A 14,255-nucleotide genomic window follows, 5' to 3' on the forward strand; every position below is an offset into this window, starting at 1 on the left:
ACTGCCTTGTTAGAATCCCAATGGTCCAGAGATAAAGGATCTTTCTTTAAATCCATATTTATATCGTCTCACAGAAGACAAGCTGGCAGTCTCTCTGCCCACATGGGTTTTTCCTTTGATGACAGCGAGTGAGGAAGGCACTTAGACTTTTGGCCTCTGACCATGTACACAATGGCCATTTGCTGTGAAATTAACAGAAAATGCTAAAGTCTTTAAGTACTTCATAATCATTTCGCAAGATTTCTTTGATGGGTAACTTAGTTGCAAGGGTACTCACCATGATAAAGTGAGCTGTAGCTCACGAAAGCTCATGCTCAAATAAATTGGTTAGTCTCTAAGGTGCCACAAGTACTCCTTTTCTTTTTGCGAATACAGACTAACACAGCTGTTACTCTGAAACCACCATGTAAATGTTTGCTATTACATTTATGACAGGAACAGATAAGAAAAAAAATTCAAGTAACCTTCCATTAGTTTTATGAAGTTTAAACACCCAAACACTTACACATTTAAAATCGCTTTGATCTAATACACAAGTGAATTGACCTGAATACACTCTAGTATGACCTGGTCAGCCAACGTCACAATGACAATAATGAAAAACAGGAGACCATATCTGAAGTTAGTAAAAGATTATCAGAATTGGTGCTAATAAAGGAATAGGGAAGATGCAGAGCTGAAGGTTAGGAGCTACTTGAGTATGCAGAAAGAGGACTTAACTGTATACCTTTTTTGCAAATGATCATTATTTGATGTAGTTCAGAGATATCAGCCCTGTTTCTGTCATTGACTTGCCAAAGCTGCGAAGACTGTTTCTCCTTATGGTCCAAATATAACTTGGAACAAGCCAAGCTCTAAAACAGCATTGATAATTTATATTCCGTAAGTGTTATTTAAACACATAAGAGATTATGGATTTTGGTCAATGGAAAATATTGCAAACCGTGAAAGTTGGTGAAGTTTATAAGTACAGAAGAGTGTAAATAGGGAATGAGAAGTGTAAGATTATAGAAACATCTGACTGTATAACTTGATCATTGATGAAAAATGGGTGTCATGGATTCTCTGTAAACTCGCGATGACATGGCAAAGATAAATAAGAAGGAATTTTTTTTTAAAAGTATGTATGGCATTATGCATGAAGGCTTTTTAAACTGTAGTGCTTTTGGCATGATCTTGGTGATAATTTTTTTAATATAAAATACTTTTAATACTATTATGTCTTTTCAAACAGCTGTCATGGATGAGCTGGGAGAAGATGACATCTATATTTTGAATCATGAAAAAGCAGATGGTACTCGCAGAAGAGAGAAAGAGATTCCTGTTTCAGCATATGCAGGGGATGAGTCCATTGCTTCACATTTTGCACTTGTCACTGCTTATGAAGATATCAAGAAACGACTAAAGGAGACAGAGAAGGAGAACTCCTTCTTAAAGAAAAGAGTAAGACTCTTAGAAGAAAAGGTAAGTGCAATTTTTTTGATATTTTGTAATAAGACTTTTTTCCCTTAAAGTCTGGCTAGATGGATGTCAGTTCATGATATCACTAATCCTTATATCTTTAAAGAGGAAATACTATGTGTGTAATAAGTTTCTTTTTATATGCTCTCTCTTTGTTTTCATTTGACAGCCTAGTTTACTGTTAAATAGCCTTTGGCTCTTGAGTTCTATAACTCCACTTTTCTGTGAACAAAGTTGGTGTCAGGGTTCCTTCCCCACTCTGAACTCTAGGGTACAGATGTGGGGACCCGCATGAAAGACCTCCTAAGCTTATTTTTACCAGCTTAGGTTAAAAACTTTCCCAAGGCACAAACTTCTCCTTGTCTTTGAACTGTATGCTGCCACTACCAAGTGATTTAGACAAAGAACAGGAAAGGACCACTTGGGAGTTCCTATTTCCCCAAAATATCCCCCCAAGCCCTTACCCCCCCTTTCCTGGGGAGACTTGAGAATAAACAAGATAAGCACAGACCAGCCATGGATTTTTAACACCCAAAAAACCCAATCAAATGCTTAAAAAACAGAACGTTATTACTTGTGGCACCTTAGAGACTAACAAAAACTCTAAGGTGCCACAAGTACTCCTTTTCTTTTTGCGAATACAGACTAACACAGCTGTTACTCTGAGAACTTTATTAGAAGAACAAAAAAAGATAAGAGAAAACCTTACAGGCAGTCAGATTCAAAACATAAAGAATCCCTCTAGGCAAAACCTTACGTTACACAAAAACAGTAATACACGTTTCCTCTAGCACAGCAAACTTCACAAGCCAAAACAAAGAAAACCTAACGCATTTTCTAGCTAGATTACTTACTAACTTTACAGGAGTTGGAGGGCTTGCATCCTTGATCTTTTCCTGGCAAAGGTATCACACAGACAGACAAAAGCCTTCTCTCCCCCCGCCCAGATTTGAAAGTATCTTGTCCCCTCATTGGTCATTTTGGGTCAGGTGCCAGCCAGGTTATTTGAGCTTCTTAACCTTTTATAGGTAAAGGGATTCTGCCTCTGGCCAGGAGGGATTTTATAGCACTGTACACAGAAAAGTGGTTATCCTTCCCTTTATGTTTATGATAGTTGGTAAATAGCAAAATCAAAAAACATAACCAGAAATGTAAAATAAAAATATTTGACTTCCCAGTTCAGAGCCTCAGAAAAAGGGTCACAATTGATATTGAGAGGGAAACAATAGTTCTTATTCTGGTCTTCTAAAACTTTGTTTAAGAATGTAAAACTTTACCAGGTGTGTGGGTGAGGGTTTTTTTTTGGTCGTCTTTTTTAAACTACCCAGGCTATGAATTCCCTACAACTTTAGCACGTATATGATCTAGTCATTTCTCTACCTCCCTATAAAGCTCTGAAGTTGCAAGTGAGGAAAGTCATTGTCACAAGAATGTAAACGTTAGTGAATATTTTGTTTCACTGGCCAGATGGGTTCTAGATTTGAATAAACTAATAAGATTGTCTTCACATTAGTTAATGACAGGCAGTTTGTAACCGAGTTAGGTGTAATCTGATGATGTATTCAAAGACACTCATTTACCTTTAGGTCTACAGTGCCTTATAAAAAGATGGATAAAGTCTGGACTGCTGATGCCTAGAACCTTTTGAAGGCTCAAGTCACTGTGATTTGTGTTGGAAGAAAGAACTGAATCGTGCTTAGGGCTTCGTAAAAACAAAAGAAAATACCTCAAGCTATTGAAAGAAAAATTTTTCTTGAGGGGTAATTCTTGAAATAGTTATACTGGCAGAACTTTTACTTTAGTGAGTTTTTTGCCTGAGTAAGGTCAGTGTGATTTGGCCCTGAATTTGTGTAAACTTCTTTAGCAATTGTAAAATATTTAATTTATTTATACAGATTTCATGGTGGATTGATTTAAATCAAAGCAATTTAAATCACTGATTTAAATAAGCAGGAAGGAAACCATGATTTAAATTGATTTTAATCCTGTTGTGGATTTGTACTTTAGTTATTTTTCTAAAGAGAGGTTAATTCTTATTTGTTGGTAACCATTAAAATATATTGATTTGCAGCTAAATATAGCTTTTACACTAAAATTGGTGCTTTTTTATTTTTTGGCTAACCAGGAGGGTACATTATATCCATGTTTAAGCAATTTTATAGCCTAATTTACATTGTATTCAGATTATTAATGTTTAGATTTTTTTTATTATGTTAGAAAATGGTGAATGGTGCATTTCTTATTTACTAGATGACAAATCTCAAGTCCAAAATTAATCAAGCTCTATTTGGATTTAAATTCAATTAAATGCACAAAACAGGATATTTAATTTTTTTTTTTTTTTGGTCAAATAAAACTACCTTTAAATGTGCTGACTGTATAAGAAAAGTTTTATATTAAAAAATAGGACTGTCAAATGATTAAAAAAATTAATCATGTGATTGTGTGATTAAACAATAATAGAATACCATTTATTTAAATAGTTTTGGATGTTTTCTACATTTTCAAATATATTGATTTCACTTGCAACAGAATACAAAGTGTACAGTGCTCACTTTATATTTTTGATTATTTTTGATTTGCACTGTAAAAAACAGACAATATTTTTCAATTCATCTAATACAAGTACTGTAGAGCAATCTCTTTATCATGAAAGTTGAACTTACAAATGTAGAATTGTGTACCCAAAAAACGCTGCATTTAAAAATAAAACACTGTAAAACTTTAGAGCCTACAAGTCCACTCAGTCCTACTGCTTGTTCAGCCAGTTGCTCAGACAAACAAGTTTTACATTTGCAGGAGATAATGTTGCCCACTTATTGTTTACAATATCACCTGAAAGTGAGAACAGGCCTTTGCATGGCACTGTTGTAGCTGGCATCATAAGATATTTATGTGCCAGATGCACTAGAGAGTTGTATGTCCTTTCATGCTTCAACCATCATTTGAGGACATGAGTCCATGCTGATAATGGGTTCTGCTCGATAACCATCCAAAGCAGTGCAGACCGATGCATGTTCATTTTCATTATCTGAGTCAGTCAGATGTCACGAGCAGACAGCTGATTTTTTTTGTTTTTGTTTTGTTGTTCGGGTTCTATAGTTTCCGCATCAGTGTTGCTCTTTTAAGACTTCTGAAAGCATGCTCTACACCTCATCCCTCTCAGATTTTGGAAGGCACTTCAGATGCTTAAACATTGGGTTGAGTGATGTAGCTATCTTTAGAAATCTCATGTTAGTACCTTCTTTGTGTTTTGTCGAATCTGCAGCGGAAGTGTTCTTAAAAAGAACAACATGGGCTGGGTCATCATCCGAGACTGCTATAATATGAAATATATGGCAGAATGTGAGTAAAACAGAGTAGGAGACGTACAGTTCTCCCCCAAGGAGTTTAGTCACAAATTTAATACATTTATTTATTTTATTTTATTTTAAATGAGCATCCTCAATCAGCATGGAAGCATGTCCTCTGGAATGGGGTCCGAAGCATGAAGGGGCACATGAATGTTTAGCATATCTGGCACATAAATATCTTGCGACGCTGGCTACAACAATGCCATCTGTATTCTATATGTTGTCACCATTTCCTATTGTACGGCACTGTGGGGATGCTAGTGAAACTTAGAAAACATTTAAGGTTAGAAACATTCAGAACTATGCATCGCTATCTTTTGTGTCAGAGTAGCAGCCGTGTCAGTCTGTATCTGCAAAAAGAAAAGGAGGACTTGTGGCACCTTAGAGACTAACACATTTATTTGAGCATAAGCTTTCATGAGCTACTGAATGCATTCGATAAAGCTGTAGCTCACGAAAGCTTATGCTCAAATTTGTTAGTCTCTAAGGTGCCACAAGTCCTCCTTTTCTTTTATCTTGTGTGCCATCACTTTTCATGAAACAAACTATTGTAGTAATCCATAAAACGCTACATTTTCAAAAACAGACTTGATTGTTCATAAAAGGGTTTTAAGGGCACTAAGCCCATGTGCAACTCTGAAAACATGATATAACAGTGTATGTATAACTGTTTTCTGTGAGGTGCTGGGCATTTCTTTAGTATGTGTGCATGCGTGCACAATTCCCCTTCGAGCAAGTTCTGCATCTACCTAGCAACCTGCAGGATCAAAACTATCCATATTCACAGTTTAATCTTGAGTGCACATGCATACCTAATTCACTGATTTTGGGTTTTGTTTTTTTTTAATTATAGTACCTGGGTGCCAGCCATTGTGGGCATGCAGTCTTGTCCACGTATATTAGAAGGTACCAATAGCTCTGTCATGTTAAATATTGTGTGTACCACCTGAGTCCACTGTCAAACTGACAAGGTAGCCATAGTGGTGCTGATTCATTATAGGGAGGCAAGGTAGATTGATTTAAATCACTGATTTTAATTATGATTTGATATTCACTAGTCGCAAATCAACGTATTTTAATGGTTATCCACCAAATATCACATTTACACTAAACTTGGTGCTTCTTGCTAAGCAGGAGGATACCTAAATAAAGGTGTATAGATATAGTGTAATTGAATAAATGTGAGTTAAGTGCTACAAATTCTTAATTTTTACATTTTTATTAGATAATGGTGAATGATGTGTTCATTTACTAGATCATCCTTCATTTTTTACTTATGATTTGTGTTAGGCTCTACTTAAATGGAAATTCAATTAAATTGCATAGAAACAGCATTTTAAATTTATTTTAATTAAATGAAATTACTTTAATGCACTAGATACATGTTCTGCATTTAAAACTAAGTGATTTATTAAACAAAGGCAATATTATCTGTAGTTACTGACTTGAACTGATTATTTCTGGTCACAACGTCCTTGAAGATTTTAGAATTAGTTGATTTCATCCTTTTAGCTAGTTTTTTATTAATAAATTGATAGAAGAGAAAGTAGGAAATCTTGGTTTCAACTCCCATTTTTTTTAAACATAGAATGAACTTGTCATTTGAGCCAAACTAGTTGAATAAACTGAAATGGAGAAAATATTCTCTCTGCATTTGCAGAAGAGGCTACTGCCCCCTGAAGTGCTTTGTCTCTTGCCTCCACAGCAGCCTCTTCTGTATGTTATAGAATAGATTAACTCTGCTTGGGCTTCTTGTGTACATGCACATGCGTGCACGCACACACACGAAAATCAGCTGGATATGCTTAAGGTAGGATTGTGAAACTAAATGCATGCTCACAACCTAGTTTTAGGCATTTGCATTAACAGTTTTTGAAGTACTATTTGACTAGAAGAGGTGGCTTACAAGTCATTAAAAATGTAAGATATGAAGGGATTAAGCATTGGGTTGTACATGTGAGTAAAAGATAAAGCAATGAAGTCCTTGTGTAAGGCATCCAATTGGTGTTTACTGAACTTCATTTTGTCTAATTTATACTGTAAAGACGTTATGGCTCATATAACTAGAACTGGGCAAATGATTTTTCTTTTTTTAGTTTGAAAACAAAAAAAATCAGAAAAAATACTCACTTTTTGTTTCTGAAAAGATTTGTAATTTGTCAGCAAATTGGAAAAATTCGTTTGGGGCCAGCAGCACCCCAGGTAGAAGAAGACAAAGAGTGCATCGTCCATGCTCTCCAATATTGGAAGAAAAAGACATACCACTCCTTGAGTTTCCTAAATCCTCTGAGGACTTAATGGTGCCTAATGAGCATATAATGAATGTTTGTCTCTTGCCTCCACAGCAGCCTCTTCTGTATGTTATAGAATAGATTAACTCTGCTTGGGCTTCTTGTGTACGTGCACACGTGTGTCTGAGTCTGTCCAGCCGTCCTCTTTTATAACCGTTAGCCCAGTGATTAGGGCAGTTGCCTGAGATGTGGGAGACCCATGCTTGAATCCCACTCTAGAGCAGCTACTTGAACTGAATTCAACTCTGCCACCCCCCAGCCAGGTAAACCTCCTAACCCCCAGGCAGTGGGCTAATGTGGGGTGGGTTACTCTCAGTCTTTCCTGTTGAAGCTGTTCCATTGTTTATAAATACTTAAATATTCTTTGGGCTGAAGCAAGAGGGTGAATGACTCTCTCTTGGTGATTAATTCGCTCATCGAGGTGCAAGGAGATGTGGATTCACAACAGGAGAGACTGAGAGCAACCCATCCTATAATAGCCAATTGCCTGGTGGTTAGGATGCTCATCCAGGAGAAGTGGGGAGAGCTGAATTCAAGACCATCCTCCAGAGTGGGGATTCAGACTTGCGCATGTTCATTTTTTCTTTTTCTTCCTTCCATTGGTAGTGTTGACTAGGAAAAGACTGCAGAAGTCAAAGTTAATTTTTATTATTGCTCTCTCAAAATTTCAGTGCATATAAATGTACATGTGTTGACATGAATTAATGGCAGTTTCATATTCTGGAAAACTAAGTTTACAGTTGCTGGCTGTAAAATATCAATAATTTGATAAGCAGACACCACTGACTGTTTAAAAGCTATTTCAAATATAAAAGGTGAGGATTATTTCTTTCGCCTACTAAACACAGCTCCTTGGCTCCCGTTCGGAAGAAGAAACCAGCTCAGTTGGACGTGAGCAAGTAAACAAGGCCTATCAAGCCTATCGAGAGGCCTGCATCGACAGAGATAATCTGAAAGGCAAACTGGATAAAACGGTATGTCCATTTAATTCATTATGCAAAAACAGGTGCACATCATGCAAGTATATTATAGAGTAAATTTATAATAAAGAGGGAGTTCTTGAATTTATTTTACTCACTAAAGACCTGTATTGCTTTAAAAATCTAAACAAGTGAACATATGTATTAAATACATTTTGATGGTGTTTTGGATAGGAATAAGATAAAGTTCTTAAACAATGCCTCTAGCTGAGGGCCATTGTTATTGATGATCTAGTTTAATATTGCGGCTAATCACCAAAAGAATGCAGGAACTTTAAATATAGTGTTGTAAATAAGAGTTAGCATTATAACTAGCAAACTGCAGAAAGTTCCCTGACAAATTTTTTCTTAAACTAGATAAAAGAGAATACAGAGTCCTTGAAAATCTTGAGTGAGCAGTTGCAGTCTAAAGAAGTGGAACTCCTACAACTGAGAACTGAAGTGGAAACCCAACAAGGTATTCAGTTTTGTCACTATTTGCTTGCCTACACGGTATTTTAGCCAGCAGCAGAGAGGTATAAATTCTAGTGTGCACAGGATTGTTCCTCACTGTCTGGTGTGGATCCTGCTGGCATGCGGTAAATGTTTCCTAGTGCGTATTAATGTCGTCCCATTTGAAACTACATTAACATGCACTAGGGAACTTTTAATGCACACCATCAGGATCCACGTTGGGCCAGTTAGTGTGCAGCACACTAATGAGCACTAGAATTTAGTGCTGTAGTGCAGGCTGACACACTGTGTAGACAAGCCCAATGTCTTAGCATACAACTGGAACTGAAAAGAAAAGGAGGACTTGTGGCACCTTAGAGACTAACAAAATTTATTTGAGCATAAGCTTTCGTGAGCTACAGCTCACTTCATTGGATGCTGTAGCTCACGAAAGCTTGTGCTCAAATAAATTTTGTTAGTCTTTAAGGTGCCACAAATACTCCTTTTTCTTTTTGCGGATACAGACTAACACGGCTGCTACTCTGAAAACTGTAACTAAGTGCCTCAGCATATGCAATGCAGACTCTTCAGAGCTTAAACACTCCATAGTGGTGGCTTGATGTGTTAGATTGCAGTGCACTATAATAGTGGAGGAACTTTGGGTTAGCATATTGTGTCTCTGTACATGGTCATCAGTTTATTTTCATGTTGGATTGTTGTACTGTAAGTCATTTGTGTGAAAGAGTTGAGGCTGACAAACTTTTTTTTTCACCTCCTCCATTGTTCTAACTTATTTACAAAGAATAAAAAAACATCAGGTTTAACAAATCAGTGGCAGATAAATACTGCATAACTGTTTAGTTTTTAATAGACATAATGGCAAAGGAGAGATTTAAGAAGAGATATGAAAGAGGATAATGAGATAACCTTGCGCATGTTTGTGGGGAGTTTCTCCGCAGCATGGGAGAAAGCAGGAAGGTACTTGCTGCAAAATTTAACAAGTAGATTGTTAAATTTTGCAGCAAGTACGTGATTGGAGGCTAACCTCCTGGGCCGATCGAAGGCTGGACTCGACCTCTTGGTACTGAATGACAGAGGAAAGGTTGGGTGGGGATAGATTGTGAAGGATCTTGACAGTGAAGACAAGTGTCTTAGGTTTGGTGCAGTACAGAAGGGAAACCAGTGGAGGAATCAAAGAGAGCGGAGACCTGGTCAGAGTGATGGTCTTGGAAAATGATCTATGTAGCAGCATTCTATACGGATTGAGACAAGATTGCATTTGTCAAGGCCAGAGAAAGGATTGTTGCAATAATCAAGACAAGATGAGTTTCAGCTGAGTGGGTCAGTATGAAGGGCCATAACTTAGAGATGTTATGCAGAAAGAATTAGCAAGACTTACACATAGCCTGGATATGAAGATCTGGAGATGGGTCAGAGTCAAAGATGACTTCCAAGTTCAGGCCTGAATGGTGATAGTGTTGTCCTGAATGATCAAGAAAGGAGGTAGCAGGGAGTCTGCTTTTTTATGTGGGGATTGGAGAGACTAACCTATGTTTTAGTCTTGCTGAGCTTGAGCTGATGGTTAGACCTCCACAACGAGATTTCAGGCCAAGATTTTTATTTTGATAACAAGGAGGCAGGTCTGGAATAGAGAGGTAAATCTGTGAATCGTCTGCATAGAGATGGTAGTTGAATTTGTGTTGGTGGATGAGATTACCCTAAAGATAAGGTGGAGAAGGGAGACCAAGGACAGAGCCCTGTGGAACCCCCACAAAGTGTTGGTGGATGGATGAGGAGGATCCACTGAAGGAACAATTAGAGAGGTAGGAAGAGACCAGGAGAGGACAACCTCACAGAAGCTAAAGGAGGGCAAGATTTCAAGAAGAGCATGGTCAATGGTATCAAAGGCACTCACAGGTCAAAGAGAATGAGGATGCAGTGCTGCTTCTGAGACTTGGCAAGGAAGAGGATATTAGAGATGTTGGTTTCAGGGGAGTGGGGTAGAAGCGTAAAGGGTTGAAAGCTGGATTGGACAAAGTCTAGGATGGAATTGGAGGAGAGGAATTCCAGACAGCAGTGGTAAAACATAGTGGTAGTTGGAGAGGCAAGTGGAGTCAAAGGTGGGATTTTTAAGGTTGGAGGGACAAATGTGTGCTTGTATTATGAGGGGAAAGAGCCAGAAGAAGTTGAGAAGAGTATAGGAGGGGATAAGAGCAGAAGGGAGAGGGTCACTGGGGGAAGTGGTTGGGTTAGAGGAGAGAAGATGAGAATCTTCTGCATTTGACTGCTGAAGTAGAGAGCTGTAGGAGGCGAAGGGGAGGGGAAAGGCTACATTATATTTTGTCAGTTTTCTCTTGAAAGAAATTTGTGAGATCCTGTGCAGAGGAAGAAGTGGAGGCTGGTGGAAGGAAGGATTTGAGGAGTGAGTCAAAGCTATCTGAGAATGTGGGCATGGGATTCAGTTAAGTTGGAGAGGTAGAGTTGTTTCGTTAGGAATATGGGAGAACTAAAAGGAGAGATTGAATTTGTACAGGATGAAGTCAACCTGGTGATGGGATTTATTCCAGACATGGTTTGCAGCAGGAGTGGAGGAGGTGGATGTTGGGGGTAAGCCTTGCCAGGCTGGACTTTGATGTGAAAGAGGGGCAAAAGACATAAAGGTGGAGGAGAGCAATGCTTGGAGAGAAACAACCATGTCCATGGAAGAAAGGAAGAAAAGGGCTGAGTGGATGAGAAGTTGGCGATATAGAAAGATGTATCCTGTTCAAACATTTGAAAGGCTTACGGTAGAACTTCAGAATTAAGAACACCTCAAGAATGGAGGCTGTCCGTAACTCTCAACAAAGCGCAGTTCGGGCTCCAGGTCCAGCAGCTGACACGCCAGGCTTCGTAAACAGCTGAGCTCCCTACTCAGCCCCTGGCATGAGCATGCAAGCTTGTCCACCTCCCGGCAGGGGTGGGGTGGGGTGTGTGTGTGTGTGTGTGTGTGTGTGTGTGAAAACAGCGCCTCCCCCTCCCGGCCGGAGATGGGAGGGGTGAAAGCTGCGCAGATCCCCAACCCTGCTCCTATTCTGCTGATTCTGGCTGCCTTGGGCTGGCAGTCCCAGTGTCTTCACCTCCTAGCTAACTGTAAGTGGCTACCCTGCGTGTGGGGGTAGGGTGGGTACAGGCAGCCCAGATGTGCCTACCTCTAAGATGCAATAAAGTCACAGTACTGGTTGTTTTTTTTGGGGGGGGGGGGTCCTCTGCTGCTACCTGATTGGTTACTTTCAGTTTCATATGGTGTCTGGTTGACTGGTCAATCTGTAACTTTGGTGTTTGTATCTTTGAGGTTCTACTGTATATCAAAGTACAAATGGCATATATATAATATGAAATGAGGGAATGCTCCATTCTTCCATATTTGAATCATGCTCCCTTCTATGGGGAATCAAAAACATTTTGGAGTATTTTTTTTAAGTGGTGCTTAGGATGGGATTTCAACTATAATTCCCTAAGAGAGATGTTTACGAAAGCCATATCTATATTTATGGGGACTATAGCAGCATAGCTACGGTGCCATAGCTATGCTGGCATAACCCCAGAATAAAGACACCACCTACAACAACAGGAGGGGTTTTTCTATTGCTACAGAAACACCACCTCCCTGACTAATGGTAGCAAGGTTGAGGGAGGTATTCTTCTATTGACCTAGCTGCAGCTACACTGGGGGTTAGGTAGCCATAGCTATTGCACACAGGGGTGTGGATTTTTCACACCCCTGAGTGCCATAGCTATGTCAGTCAGTGTTTCAAGTGTAGAATGGGTCTCAATGTGGATTATTTTTATATTGCACTGTAACAGGGTTCACTCCTTGTGGCTCATCTGGGGAGTAGCTCGCCACTGACCGGACGGATGCTCCCTCTTGCAGTGGCTCAGCCCATTGACCCTTCAGGACTCTACGTAGTTGTTAGGTACTTTTGTGACTTGGCCCTGCAGACAAGTCACTATAGTCCTTCCCTTCCAGGATATGTCAGTCTCTCAGGACTAGCTGTCCCTCTGCCATTGTGGGCAGTACTCCATTCTCCTTCCATACACAGTGCCACTTGCACAGTGGCTGGAAGGGGAACCTGGGTCCACCATCTACTCTAGGTTCCATCCCAGGGACTTGATAAGGTCTGCGTACCCCCAGATCTGTTTCCTACTTCCCTGGACTCTGACCTACTATCCTCTGGCACCTCTGGGTTTACCACCTGTCTGAGCTTCCTCCATTCCCAGGCCTCCTCTTGCCAGACCCTATCATCTCCAACACACCTCTCTCTTATCAGGGAGTGACCGCAGACTGCTTCCCACTGCAGCCTTCTCCTGGTTTCTGCTTCTGAAGCCCTGTCTGTTCCTGCCTGGGTGAACTTCATCCTTAATTAAGCATCGTTGATCCCTGTCTCCCCCTCAGGAGCAACCTACTGTAGCTAATTGGCCCATCTTGCCTGCCTTAACCCCTTTTGGACTGGTGTGCAGTGAACATCCTATCACATACGCTGTATGATAATTCATTTAAAAACTAAATCATTCAATTTATCTTGAGTTTGGATCAGTGTTAACTTATTCAGATAGCTAATCTTGCAGTGAGAGCCTGTATGCTATGGAAAACTTTTTTTTTCCCCACCTCCTACATTGATATTAGGATGATCTCTACTTGGGATAAAAAAGCTTTACATATTAGTCTTATTTGTATGTCTAGGCCACCTCTGGATATTTGTTTGCTTGTTTTTCTAAATAAGAGGCAACTATGACTCAGGGTTCTTTAGCTAACCTTATTGCATGGTAGTTTATTGTGCACTTCTATTTGAAACTTCCTGTTAGGCATAATTAGGAAAAACTTCTAGTAAACCTAGCTTGAGAAAAAGGAGCAATATTTTACTACGCATGCAAGTTGGGCATGCATCAGCTTGAGTAGCTCTACATCTGGATCTGATCACTTCCCAGTATTAAATCTGTTTTCAGGTGTTTGTGGTGTGGTGGGTTTTTTTCCCCTTCCTTCAATCCTGTTTTTGTATTGAGGCATTTTACGATATGCTTTGTAGAACTTATGTAAAAGAAAAACGGGGCTATGTTCATTAAAGGGACAATCTATTTTTTGACAGGTTTCAGAGGAACAGCCGTGTTAGTCTGTATTCGCAAAAAGAAAAGGAGGACTTGTGGCACCTTAGAGACTAACCAATTTATTTGAGCATGAGCTTTCGTGAGCTACAGCTGTCAACAAGTTTCTGTTAGCTCTCTTGATAAATAACCATTGGGAAACCTATTGCTTTCACTTCCTGAATGTGATCTTTGTACAAGGAAGACTAGTTTAAAAAAAAAAAAAGTGCTTAGGAAAGGAGATCTGAAATATTGGATGGTAAGTAACTCCATATTACATATATTTGACAATGTCTTGCTTTATTAAAAATAGTGATACTAAATATTTTTAAATTAACTTTATTGATTAAAACAAACTGAATCTGAGTCCTTTTTATTTTGTCTGGTACAGATACTCATCATGAGCCATGACATGATGTCTAACTCTGAAACCTTATAATGGGAGTGGAAATCAGTCTGTTGCTTATCTTTTTGTAGTGATGAGGAATCTAAACTCTACTCCATCTAGCTGGGAAATAGAGAAGCTGAATAGTGACCTGAAAGTGCACAGTCTGGAACAGGAACTAGAAAAGCTGAAAAAAGAATGCAACGGTCTCAGAAAAGAACTGCAGAAGGTACTG

The 14,255-nt window shown here is 39.2% G+C and overlaps 1 protein-coding gene and 1 long non-coding RNA gene across 10 annotated transcripts in view; both read left to right on the top strand.

Annotated features, from left to right (window-relative positions):
• Window positions 1-14,255, top strand: part of AZI2 (5-azacytidine induced 2) — a 45,943-nt gene that overhangs the window by 9,152 nt on the left and 22,536 nt on the right. For 8 of the 9 annotated variants that reach the window (XM_073333388.1, XM_073333391.1, XM_073333390.1 and 5 more), the window contains 4 exons: window positions 1,235-1,464; window positions 7,954-8,079; window positions 8,443-8,542; window positions 14,113-14,249. In XM_073333388.1, coding sequence (XP_073189489.1) covers window positions 1,240-1,464; window positions 7,954-8,079; window positions 8,443-8,542; window positions 14,113-14,249 — 588 coding nt within the window. In that variant the 5' untranslated portion in view covers window positions 1,235-1,239. Of the gene's footprint in view, window positions 1-1,234; window positions 1,465-5,726; window positions 6,625-7,953; window positions 8,080-8,442; window positions 8,543-14,112; window positions 14,250-14,255 lie in introns of those variants that run through there. The other variant, XM_073333394.1, reaches the window with a different exon arrangement.
• LOC140907442 (uncharacterized) lies at window positions 9,008-11,015 on the top strand. The gene is made up of 2 exons (XR_012157499.1): window positions 9,008-9,495; window positions 9,544-11,015. It is a non-coding gene; the product is annotated as an uncharacterized lncRNA (long non-coding RNA).

Source organism: Lepidochelys kempii, chromosome 2 (genome assembly GCF_965140265.1).
Source record: "Lepidochelys kempii isolate rLepKem1 chromosome 2, rLepKem1.hap2, whole genome shotgun sequence".
NCBI classification, from domain to species: Eukaryota; Metazoa; Chordata; order Testudines; family Cheloniidae; genus Lepidochelys; species Lepidochelys kempii.